This window comes from Gossypium raimondii, chromosome 8 (genome assembly GCF_025698545.1).
Source record: "Gossypium raimondii isolate GPD5lz chromosome 8, ASM2569854v1, whole genome shotgun sequence".
Taxonomy (NCBI): domain Eukaryota; kingdom Viridiplantae; phylum Streptophyta; class Magnoliopsida; order Malvales; family Malvaceae; genus Gossypium; species Gossypium raimondii.
The window spans coordinates 30389816-30402823 of record NC_068572.1 but is presented as its reverse complement, the minus strand read 5'-3'; the positions used below and the strand labels follow the sequence as shown (position 1 = coordinate 30402823).

General features: G+C 34.3%; 1 protein-coding gene across 3 annotated transcripts; it reads left to right on the top strand.

Annotated features, from left to right (window-relative positions):
* Positions 1–682: 682 nt before the first annotated feature.
* On the top strand, positions 683–8052 carry LOC105791203 (probable transcriptional regulator SLK2). Of its 3 annotated transcripts, none has more exons than XM_052634496.1 (10): positions 683–774; positions 1425–2428; positions 2728–2859; positions 3062–3110; positions 3804–4018; positions 4096–4164; positions 5750–5850; positions 6320–6413; positions 6507–6576; positions 6856–8052. In XM_052634496.1, the coding sequence occupies exons 2-10, from the start codon at positions 1520–1522 to the stop codon at positions 7734–7736; spliced, it is 2520 nt and encodes an 839-aa protein (XP_052490456.1). In that variant the 5' UTR covers positions 683–774; positions 1425–1519; the 3' UTR covers positions 7737–8052. The 3 variants fall into 3 exon arrangements, with proteins under 3 accessions (XP_052490456.1, XP_012474620.1, XP_012474622.1); XM_012619166.2 differs by having other exon boundaries at positions 685–774; positions 1409–2428; XM_012619168.2 differs by lacking the exon at positions 683–774 and having other exon boundaries at positions 1429–1603; positions 1708–2428.
* Positions 8053–13008: the final 4956 nt, after the last annotated feature.

The window sequence follows — 13008 nt, the reverse complement described above, 5'->3', positions numbered from 1 at the left end:
GACCCGAAATGAATCTAAGCTTGAAAAATGAATTGGGATTCAAATTTAAAATTGATCAAGTAACCATTAGGCCTTAACAAACTAGGCCACAGAAAATAAAAATCAAGTTCAATTTTGAACAATAAATGGCCCAATTCCAAGTATAGAAAATCTAAATAATCTCATAATTCAATAAAATCAAAGCTCAAAAAACTCGAAATTGTCTAGGCGGACATAATTTGTTGTTAACACTAATCATTTCCAGCTCTATCTTTTGACAAAAGCCTTCAATGTTCTTCGACACCATTTATTGTTGTAAGCTTTTAGATTGTCCACTATTTCACCAAAAATATGTTCAATTCGAAGGGAAAAAACAGGACCAATAAGCAACAAAGAGCGAAACCCCCCAAAAAAAAATCATATTTAAAGTGGAATAAAAACATAACCCAAAATGACATCATCTCACGATATATCATAAGCCGCCTTGGGGGTCAACGAATGAGGTCTAGCCACGTTAGCTGCGAGCTCGCGTCGCCACTTTGCTATCTAACATCGACTTCGTTGTGCTATCAAGGGAAGGACACGTGTTCTCCTTGTGATACAACACATTCGGTGACATAGGGCAAAATTACCGGTGCAGCCGGTAACTCCCTCTCTACCGTTCCCGCTAGGTATATAAGCAGACTTCTTGAAAACTCTCACTGAACTTTTTTTTTCCCAAATCAAGTCATTTAAAAAAAAAAAAACCCAAAAACAGTAAAAAGTAACGTTTGCCTTTTCTATTGCGATTTTGAGGTTAGTAGCTTCTCTCGTTTTCTTTAAGCAGTAATTTATTCTTCATTTTTTGTTAATAGTGTAAATCATATCATGAGTTCCAACTTTCTTTGATCGATCACTAAAAGCAGGAAAATTTACCGGTTTTTCATTTTCTTTTTTAATTTGAAGTGATTACTGCTGTTTAAGTTGCTATGAAGTTTTAATTATGGTTAATCTGTTGCTCCGAACTTTATTTTTGTAATTGGAATTCAATTACACTGAATTTTTAATGCGTGTAATCTATTTGATACTCAAGTTTAATTAGAATTTAATTAGTAGTTCGTTTCGTGATGTAGGTCTCGTGATTGCTGATATGTTCTTTTAAGGTAGAAGGGTTTTAGGTTTTCAGTTATACATTCTTGGTTTAGTGACTTGGGTCCAAAAATTAGGGTTTTTATTCAGGGGGTGTGTGGCTTTGGGAAGGGGGAGTTCAGGAAGTTCGTTTCCTTAAAATTGTGGAGATTAGGCTTGGAAAGCTTAGTGGATTTTTTTTTTTTTTTGTGTTTTCATTCTTGATTGATTTTGTCTTAGTGGAATAACGTTTGAAACGTTGTAACTTTGTTCTCTTGAAGCATGTGCAATTCGGATTCTAATTATTATCTGATTTTTCTAGTATACATTGCTTTTAGATCTCTGCGCAAATTGTTGAGGGCGCATTTGTTATCAGAAAGGCCTGGCTCTGGACAGCTATTTAAACTCCAGCCACCAGGGGGCAGTACATTCAATGGCACCTTCACGAGTAGCTGGAGGGTTAACTCAATCTTCCTCAAGTTCTGGAATTTTCTTCCAAGGAGATGGACAGTCCCAGGTTGTAGTTAACACTCACTTGTGCTCACCTTATGAGAACTCATCTAATTTAATTCCTGGAACTGGGCATCCTAATCTGGCTCCTGTTTCGGGGGACATGAACAGTGCTGTCTTGAACAATGTGGCGAACTCAGGACCTAGTGTTGGGGCAAGTTCTTTTGTCAAAGATGCAAATTTGGCATTTTCAAGAGGTCCCCATTTGCAGAGAAGTGCTAGCATAAATGCAGATTCATATATGCGCCTGCCAGCATCGCCCATGTCGTTTTCTTCCAACAATATAAACATGTCAGGTTCATCGGTCATTGGTGGATCCTCTATTGGCCAGCATGGCTCACATCAAGACCCCAGTGTCCAACAAATGCAGCAGAGTCAGCAGCTGCAGCAAGGGGCCTCAAGTGCTTCATCTTTGCCCATTTCACAAACTGGGCAAGTTTCACTTACTATGGGTCCACGAGGCCCAGGGACTTTTGTGCAAGACCCTAATATTGTATCCCAGGTGCAGAAAAAAACTCGAGTAGATGTCAAGCAAGAAGACATTCTGCAGCAGCAGGTGTTGCAACAACTGCTGCAAAGACAGGATTCCATGCAGTTGCCAGGTCGAAACCCTCATTTAGAAGCCTTGATCCAGCAGCAGAGACTTAGGCAACAACAAATGTTACAGTCAATGCCACCATTGCAGAGAGCCCACTTGCAGCAACAAATGCAATTGAGGCAGCAGTTGCAACGACAGGACATGCAGCAAGTAGCCTCAATAAAGCGTCCCTCTGATGGTGTATGTGCTCGCCGGCTAATGCAATACCTATATCATCAACGCCAAAGGCCATCTGTGAGTTTATGTTTTTTAATTATTAACTGCATGGCAGAGTCTTGTATTTTAATTGTTTTCATTTAGCAGTTTCAATCCTATTGCATCTTTTTGTGAAATTCTGCTATCCCCTTATGCAGGCTCAATTGTCTTGTTGCAGTCGAAGTTATGTAATTGTTAACTTATTGTAGAAATTTACTGTATGCTTTTATGCATGCTCTCTTTCTCGTTGTTGAAGTCTTGAGATAAACTATATTTAACTTAGTAATTGCAGAGGTTCAAAGTGTTTTGAATACTGTTATGCCTTCTTGGATTTGTAGGACAATACCATTGCATATTGGAGGAAATTTGTGGCAGAATATTATTCTCCTCGTGCCAAGAAAAGGTGGTGTTTATCTTTGTATGATAATGTTGGGAGTCATGCACATGGCATTTTCCCTCAAGCAGCTATGGTTAGTCCTTTTGCTTCTTTTTTCTAGTTTTTAATGTGAGGAATTTACCATTTTATTATGAAGTTTAGGCCTTTCTACTGTGATGTGCTGATTAACGTGCATGCATTCTTCTGCATGAACAATATTCTGCATTACTTGGCTTCTTGAATTACATGCTTGTATTCTAATATGTAAAATCCTTATTTTATTTTATTTTTTTCAGGATACCTGGCAGTGTGATATTTGTGGGTCTAAGTCTGGAAGAGGGTTTGGTAAAGATTAATGGCTATTTACTTTGTTCTAGAATGGAAATTCATCTTAGTTGATTTGGTAGAATTACTTTTTTGAAATAGGGTATGAGAAAAAGACATACCTTGGTCTGTGTTTGTTAGAGAGTGCTATCTGCAGTAAATTCATTACTTTCTTTTCATTGATTTCAGTTTTATCACCTTCAGATTCCTGAGATTATAGAATATCATTTTTCTCTCTCCATGTTGATATATTGGATTGAAGAGGGACATGCAATGTCTTGAATTTTTGGGTTCTGGGCTTTAGAATTGTTTGTATTCTTTCACTTTAAAACTTTCAGGTAAGCTTTTTCGTTTATTGTTCTTTCAATTGAACAATAATAAATATACCAATTGCTTGAAATCAATATGTATGGTTTCTCAACGTTTTCTAGATTTACCTACTCTATAATTAATTCCCACATTCTGTCTCCCTAGTTTTAGAACATAGGCTTTGTGCCTGAGGCTTCTGTCTACTTTTCGCTTCAGTCATCTATAATTGCTCTTACAAGTTGGCACTAATACCCATATTTTGCATAACTAGCTAGAGAACAAATGCCTTGTGCCTGTGGCTTCGATCTAATTTTTCATTTCAAAAGTTTCTTCTAATCACTCTTGCATCTTAGCATCTGACCACTTGCTTGAATTTGACCTAGCTAATTACTCTGATGTTCACAGAGGCAACTTTTGAAGTTCTCCCCAGACTTAATGAAATCAAATTTGGGAGCGGAGTGATTGATGAGCTTCTGTTTTTGGATTTGCCTCGTGAATGTAGATTTCCTTCTGGAATAATGATGCTGGAGTATGGAAAAGCAGTTCAGGAGAGTGTATACGAGCAGCTTCGTGTTGTTCGTCAGGGTCAGCTTCGTATCATATTCACTCAGGACTTAAAGGTTAACAGAAGGTTTTACATTTAGTAGTTGTTTTTGATGTAATCTATGATAACCTGTTCACTCTTTCTCTGTTGCAGATATTGTCCTGGGAGTTTTGTGCACGTAGACATGAAGAACTTTTGCCTCGTCGTTTAGTTACACCTCAGGTACTAAACTTTGCACCATATAGCTCTTAACTTATTGATGATTCCTGTGTAAATTAATTCTCGCTTCTTTCCTTTTTTCTTTTTTTTTTTACCAGAAATTTAATATGATTGCCGTACTAAATGTTACAATGCAATTCAATTTATTTATGTTCCTTTAGATGATTTTCATTTTATTTTTTGGTTGATAAATTCAATATGATTGTTATAATTATGTTTTATAGGGCATATGGTTGTATTTGAGCTTTTAAAGAAGAAGAGTGTGCAAAAGTAGGATAATTGGAAGTTGTTAGCATTGCACCCATATTCGTATTGCAAGTGACTTTAGTATAACTTGCCTTGTTTTATTTACTTGGGTTTGCATGGCTCTGATACCATATCGGTGAAGAACAAGGGGAAATGATGGGAATCAATGTTTAGAGGGAAAAACAGAAATAAACAGAAACATTTAGTGAGGATTTAGGGAGAGAACGAGAAAGAATCAATAAAAGGAGAAATCTCAATAACCAATATTTTAAAGCTCAAATATTCAGAATCTAAAACCTACTCGATACTAAAATAACATAATTTTTTATAACTGAACCAAAACCTAAATAAACTGCAAAATATCAAGTTTAGCCCTAAAAACCAAGTACTTGGAACAGAAATAAGGCACTAATTAGTATAAAATAACTTAAATACTTGTAAAGATTAAAATCAAACCTGCAAAACATAAAACAATCTTAGATAACATAAAATATTTCCCCATTCGTAAATGTTACTGTGTAAACTGTTAAACTATCTTGCTTTGAGATAACAAACATGGGACTAAACATTTCATTTAAATTGTGCAAGGGCTCTACTTTATCAGAGGTGATTGATACTAATTGTTGGCCATGTGTATGGAATCTATATAATAAGAAAGACGGATATGTAATGTGACATACTTTCGATGCAGTGCTTGAATATTAGCGATATCACACAAAAGAGAAATAGAGGAGCTTGAAGCTTTGTAACTGTGTTTGAGACCTGAGAATAAATGAGTTGAAAGGTTAGAAGAGTAGTTAATAAAGTCTCTCTAAAATAATTGGGAGTGGAAAGGAAATTAGAGTAAACTAGAGAGTTTATATGCTTATTATGCCTTACCTCTATTTAAACCATTACTAGAATATATATATTTTTAAGTTGGAAATGACTGCAATTAAGATCCTAAGTGGAATAATTAATTCAAACTCTTCAAATTGGAGGGTAAAATAGGAGGTTAGTTTAGTCCAAACATGCCTTAACTGTAGCTCTGAATCCGTTGGTCATGTTAAGGAGAGTAGAATAGAAATCCTAAAATAGTGTTATCCAGTTTACATGTACCTTTAAGAGCAGGCCAAAAGATGTAAATTGTTTTTGTCGCTTTCATTTTAGTCCTTTAATTCTAAAACTGCATGCCTTTGGTTTGTATAAGAGTTTCCTCTTTTGAGGTAAGAGTTTCTCTTTAATTATTATGTCAAAAAAATAAAAAATAAAAACATTTGGGTTTTCCATTTCCTGATCATTTGTTCATTTTGTTTAAAGTTCTTTAAAGACATTATATAACTTGTACTTGTAAACCATTCAGGTAAATCAGTTACTTCAGGTGGCACAAAAATGCCAGAGCACAATTTGCGAAGGTGGATCTGAGGGGGTTTCTCAGGAGGACTTGCAAACGAACAGCAATATGTGTGTTGATCATACAAGTGTCTCAAATGTCAAATTCTTTTATTCCATGAGTTGATGTTTACTTATCCAGTTCCTTCGGTTAGAGCCCTTTTAGATTTTAAGCAAATAAGATCATACAAGTGTCTCAAATGTCATTCTTTTATTCCATGAGTTGATGTTTTTACTTATCCGGTTCCTTCGGTTAGAGCCCTTAATATTTTAAGCAAATAAGTTGCTCCAAGTCATTACTTGAGAAACCTTAGAAATATGAAAGCCCTTGTGATATGTTATGTGGTTGTAAGCTAGAGGGACACAACCCATAGAGTGTTTTTTAAGGGTCTTGAAATAGCAAGAACTTTTTGTTATAGGAGTATAGAGTGGATAGGTCCTTTAATTATTGAAGGTTTTGATTTTCGGTTTGCATGTTGCTCAGGATCTATTACCTGGTCATTAGGATTTTGCTGATTCAACATTGATTGCTTTCTCCCAGGGTTCTGACTGCTGGACGTCAGCTTGTGAAGAGTTTGGAGTTACAGTCACTGAATGACTTGGGTTTTTCAAAGAGATATGTGAGATGTTTGCAGGTACAGTTTAGCTTTGTGCATTTAAAATCTGGTAAATCAGTATTCTTTTTCTGCTTTTGAATTTCCTTACAGTTTTCATATAATTTGTCATAGATTGCTGAGGTTGTCAATAGCATGAAAGATCTGATGGATTTTTGTCGAGAACACAAGTTTGGGCCAATTGGTAAGTTGTATATTTGCCTATCTGACCTCTGGAATTTTGATGGTTTTCTCTTGCTCATGACATCTGTTGGTTACATTCATGGAAAATTGTGTATAATAGGTGACTAGATCTGATATTATGTGGCATACTTCTCTAAGTTCTCTTATTCTTTTAAGGACATAAAAGAACTTCTACCTTGTTTCCATTCAATTGGCTGGTATGTGAAATCAGAAGAGAAGGGGGGCGGTGGTATATAACCTTTGATTCTAACCACCTGCTTGCTTAACACAATATATGCAGGGGGCTTGAGAAACTATCCCAAACATGCCACTGCAGCCAAGCTCCAAACGCAGGAAATGGAGCACCTAGCAAATGCTCAGGGTCAGCCAACTGATAGGAATACCCTCAACAAACTGATGGCATTACATCCTGGAATAAACAATCCAATGGGCAGCAGCAATCACATTGCTGGTGGAGGAGCCTCAAGTGGTTCAGCTCAAGCTACTTTGGCACTTACTAACCACCGGAATCTGCTCCGTAGGCAGAATTCAGTTAATTCAAGCCCCAACTCACATCATCAGGAAACTTCATCTTCCTTCAATAATTCTATTCATAGTCGATCAATTTTCCAAGGGTCTGTGGCCTTGTTACCAGGATCCATGCAGTCCCTGCCTGTTAGTGGCCTATCAAGCCCCAGTTTAGCAGCTCACCAGCCTACAGCCAGCACTAATGACTTAATGAAACAGAACCACCCAGAGTCTTCTCAGGATAACCAGGCTTTACAACAACAAATGATCCACCAGCTACTCCATGAGATGTCTAATAACAATACGGGAGGTCAACAGCAATCGTTGAGTGGGCATAATGGGACTGGAAGTGAGGGAAGAAATGGAGTATGCTTTGGAAGTAATGCCCCTGCTTCTGCTGCAGCTACCTCTAATGTATCAGGTGGTGTTGCAGGCCCTGCACCAAGTCAAAGCAACAGTTTTAAAGCTGCTTCAAACAGCGACTCTTCAGCTGCTGGTGGCAGCAATGTATTCACGCGGGGAATACCAGATCTGCCTCAAAATCAGCTCCATTTCCAGGATGATATAGTTACAGATATAGCTCATGAGTTTACAGAAAATGGTTTTTTTAACAGTGACCTTGACGATGATCAAGGTTATGGGTGGAAGGCATGAGTAAACGTGGTTTGGCTCAACACCAATTAAAAATGGCTTCTGATGGGTGAGTATTGGCAAATCGTTGTACAGAAATTTTGAAATAGCTGCGCTTTTCTTTATTGTTTTTCTCTTCGGGCTTCTTTTAACATGCCATCACTGTGACATCACTAGCTTTGTTCTCCAGGTGATCTTTTTCCTTTCTGATCCCTTTATTTTCCAAGCTTTTCCAGTTTTCAAGTCTTGCAAGTGTAATCTATTGAACGAACTTGAGAACAGATTTATTCTCTCATAATATGATATATTACATGTTTCATTGGACAGCGTTTATGATTCATTGCGTGTATTGTCAATAGAGCTGGCAAATCGGGGCTTACTTAGAGCCCTGAATTGTTATGGTTTCCGATTTTTTTAGAAGAGAAATTTTTTTAGTTCTATTTTTTTCAGATTTGGGCTCATGGGTGGGCTATAACAAATTTAATAAATTTAAATTTTATAAGTATTTTAAATTCAAATGTAATAATTACTGACAACGTAATTTAAGTCAAAAACATAAATGATATATATTTAATAAAATTAATTTATAAAATAATTGAAGCTGATGCAAATTTTAGTATTCTATGATATTATATGAATTAATAAAAATATAAATTATATATAATAAAATTATTTTATATAAAATAATAAAATAGATGTAAAATCTAATATTCTGTGATATTATATAAATTAACTTAAATATATTTTATTGTGTAACTTTTTTCTTATTGAATTTTTATTGAATAACGATGTGTATTATAACCTCTTACATTTAACCTGATAATCAAATTCAAGTATGGAGCATCACAAGTTAAATTGTTAAAATGTATGTTAAGTATGACTTCTATTTCAATCAAATTTGATAAATAAAATTTCAGTTAAACTTTGTTTATTTGTTTCAATCAAACTCTGATTAGTCTAGATTATTTTATTATTATTTGACCTGTGCCGAAACCATTTTTTATTTTAAAAAATGGGAGTCGACTTTAAAAACGAAAATGGATTGGAGTCGCCACCGATCTTTTATTGAGGTATGATTGGATCACCTTGAAAACAATTTTGGTCTATGTGTTTCAGAAAAAAATGAGTTCGGGAGTCAGTTACGTACGAGGAAGGGTTAGCACCCTCGTAACGCCCAAAATTGGTACCTAATTGATTATTTAATGTCTTAAGGTCGAATGTCGATAAAAAGATTAGAAAGCAATTCCCTTTTTCAAAATTTTTATTGAAATTTATTATTTTGAAAACTATAAAGTTTGGTCATCTTGTTTCAATGAAGAAATTGAAACCCAATAAGTTAGGGTACTATTTGAAGTTCCGATGACAACACACGAATTTGTTTTTTTAATTAAAAATTCGTCTCGAGATAAAAAAATGTCATATTTAGTGAGTTAGGACATAACATTTTGAATTCCCGAGATAAGTTTCGGTTTGAAATTTTTTACGCTTTCATTGAAGAAGAAATTCTCGATTACTTAAATTCAACGAGGAAAATTGAAGCCTAGTAAGTTAGGGTACAATATTCTGGAGAATCTTGGATACCGAATATATTGAAAAATTATGGATAAAAATGATTTCAATATTTTAATAAAACATAACCTTTTAAACGAACGCATTGCAATTGAATGATAATGTACAACACAAATGGATAATTCAAAATAAAATATACATTAATGAGCAATGAATAATCAATAAATAAATAGAAACAAACATAGCAACAATAATCTCAATTGTACATTATGCCAATATCAATATCAACATTCAAAAGCTAATAAAAACGAGCCAATTAATGCAAATGCAAACCAAATGTACAAGTTTTGAAATAACTAAAAAACAAATGGCATTAAGGAAATGAAAATTGTAAATAAATAAAGTATATGTACAAAATTTAAAATAAATAATATACAAGAAATTGAAATAACCAAAAATTGAGCTAAAATAAATACTATGTGGGACAATAATAATTAAACAAATTTTAAAATAAATGTTGCATATGAGGAAAATCAAAATAAGCACTATACAAAATAATATACATATATTGATCTAATAAGTGATACGTATAAAGTGAAAACTCGATATAAATAATGATGTATATAATAATATGTAAAAGTTGAAATATACAAAATATAGAAGAAGGTATTTTAAAGAATGAGATTATATACATATAAGTAGCTTAAAAAAGAACGTATTTAAAGGGAACTAAAAAATCATAGTTATAATAATATAAAATAACAATATATTCATAGAATAAAAAATATAGATTATATACATTAATTATATTGTATGAGAATACTATCATATAATTCTTTAAAATGTAAAAATATAAAAGAAAATTTTAAAAATAAATACATTATAAAATAAGACTATTAAAAAAATACATACCAATTATATTAAGCTTATATAAAAATATATACATAAAAATAGTATATGATATATATAAATAATGATATGATAAGTTTAAAATTATAGTACATGATAAATTTCAAATTATGATGTATGATAAATTTAAATAATATTAATGATAATTTAAAATAATAGTATATTAAATATTAAATTAATACTAATGATAAATTTAAAACAATGTTAAACTTAAATATTAAATAATACTAGATTTAAAAAATAAATATGTCGAAAATATGAACTAATTAGATTTAAAATTAAACTAATAAAAATTAAATTAGAATTGAAACAAAATTAAAAAGTCAGAAAATAAAATAAAATAAAGTAAAATAATAGGTCAAAGATTGAATTGAAACTAAAACAAAATTAAAAGGGCAAAAGAACATAATTTAAAAAAAGGCTAAAGTGCAGCGCGCGGATAACATGAGGGATCGAAAGGGAAATATTCCCAATCTCCAAAACCCAGTGCTTTAATGTGGATTAAAATGACATACAAATGAAATCTCTGTTCCCAATTAAAAGAATAACAAAAGGTTAAATGGAACAACATAGCGTAAAGGAGAAGACTAACTGCGCAAATTACCCTTTAGGGTGAGAACGTGCGGATCTTATCCTCACCAAACGGAGCCGTTTTTGTGCTTTTATTTAAGTTAAATAAATTTTTAAAAAAACCTATTCTGTTTTATTTTTTCCAAAAATAAAAAAAAGGGGTTGCTGCTCTGCTAGGGTTTTGCTTTTTAACCATTGAGCGCCGTCGATTGAAGCTTTCAGATCTGTGCCCTTGGCCCTCGCCTAACTTCCGATCACGACGAAGTAGGAAAGTCAGGTAAACCTCTCATCTCTCTAACCTTTCCTTTTTCTTTTATTTTGGTACACAGTTAATGAACAAAAGAGCAGAAAAGAAAAAAAACAAAGAAAAATCTTTATTCACCTTTCGAATGCTCGATTTTTGTTTCAATTTCTTTGAATATTTTTTAATTTTTTTATTCCCTTTTGCGTCCCCCCAATTACAGTGCTTCCCTTGGATTTTTATAGCCAAGAAATGAAAATAAATAATAAAATGAAATCCTAAAAATCTAGTATGTTATTCATTTTCTGTTGTTCTTTGTGTGCTACTTGTTATTTGTGTTTGTTGCAGTACAAATTGTCGTGGAGAAGCACTGCGCGGTGGTGCAAAGACGACGGAAAGAGGCGCTACTGGCTATCTTGTGTCGTTTGAAACAAAAAGCTGTTGAGGAAGGCTAGGGTTTCCTGTTATTTTTGGTATTGGGTTTCTGAGTTTGATTTAATGGTTTGGGGCAGATTAATGGGCTGTTTGTATTGTACATAGTGTAACGGGTTTGTTTATTGGGTCAGGGGTTTATTATTTGGGCTATTTGGGTAGGGCCTTATTGGGCTAATGTATTTAGTTTTTAATTTTTTTATTGTAATTTGGGCATTTAAATTTGTTTTGGTTTTTATATTTTTTAATTGGGCCCGGGGCAAAATTAGATATTACAGCTGCCTCTCTTTGCTCATTATCGTGTAACGAGAATGGAGCAAAGACATTAAAAATGACCAATTTTGCCCATTCTTGCCGAATCTTGACTTCTATGGTGCCTCTCTTCTTTAAGCAGCCTCAGTCCAACCTACTGCATCTTCAGAGGTATAGGAATTGGTACTTCGATCCACTCCACTTTAACGTCAGGGAGATAGGGTTTGTAACTTGTAGCTCTTCAAAAGAACAAAATTTGCTATCTTCAGTCTACTCCACTGCAACTTCAGGGAGATTAGACTTGTTTCTTCAATCTTAATGCCAAGGAGATAAGATTCACTGCCTTTAGCTTTAATTTGCTCCGCTACAACGCCAGAGAAATAAGATTCGCTACCTTTAGCTTTAATCTGTTCCACTGTAACACCAAAGAGATAGGATTTGCTGCCTTCAACTTTAATCCGCTCCACTTCAGCTTTAATCTACTGTGACGTCATTGAAATAAGATTCGCTGCCTTTAGCTTTAGTCTGTTCCACTGCAACGCCAAGGAAATGAGATTCGCTGCCTTCAGCTTTAATCTACTGCGACGCCAGAGAAATAAGATTCACTGCCTTCAGCTTTAATCTGTTCCACTGCAACGCCAAGGAAATGAGATTCGTGCCTTCAGCTTTAATCTGTTCCATTGCAACGCCAAGGAAATGAGATTCGCTGCCTTCAGCTTTAATCTACTGCGATGCCAGAGAAATAAGATTCGCTGCCTTCAGCTTTAATCTACTGCGACGCCAGGGAAATAAGAATCGCTGCCTTCAGCTTTAATCTGTTCCACTGCAACGCCAAGGAAATGAGTTTCACGCCTTGACTTTAATCATCGCGACGCCAGGAAATAAGAATCGCGCTTTTGACTTTAATCATTCCATCGCAACGCCAAGGAAATGAGATTGTTGTCTTCAATCCACTCCACTACAACTTCATGGAGATAGGATTTTTGGTTTCACCGATCTGTTCTCTAGGGAACATGACCTGTAGAATCCCTTTCATGGGCCTATGTATGCCTAGTGATTAGGATGTTATGATCGGAATGAATCAAAATCTCCTAACTAGATGTGTATGCATGAATGTAAAATGAAAATGATATCTTAACATTTGAGTTGTTATTACTCGTTATTCATTAAGGATTTATTATCAACACGTTAGAACGCTATCTTGTTCGGTTGGTAACACTCATATCTTACTTAACCAGAGTGCCCCCACTGTAATCTTCAAGCCTCAATCCACAGTAATTTTCAAGGTTCAATCCACTGTAATTTTGGGACATAAAATTTATAATATCTTCCTCCTACTGTAATTTAGGAATATAAGACCTGTCTCTTTCTCAATCCTCTCCC

Excerpts from the sequence above, each read along its gene's own strand:
- LOC105791203 (XM_052634496.1), top strand. The coding sequence starts at position 1,520 with ATGGCACCTTCACGAGTAGCTGGAGGGTTAACTCAATCTTCCTCAAGT. Across the intron at positions 4,165-5,749 it reads GTCGTTTAGTTACACCTCAG|GTAAATCAGTTACTTCAGGT; the intron begins GTACTAAACTTT and ends TAAACCATTCAG. Across the intron at positions 6,414-6,506 it reads GATATGTGAGATGTTTGCAG|ATTGCTGAGGTTGTCAATAG; the intron begins GTACAGTTTAGC and ends AATTTGTCATAG.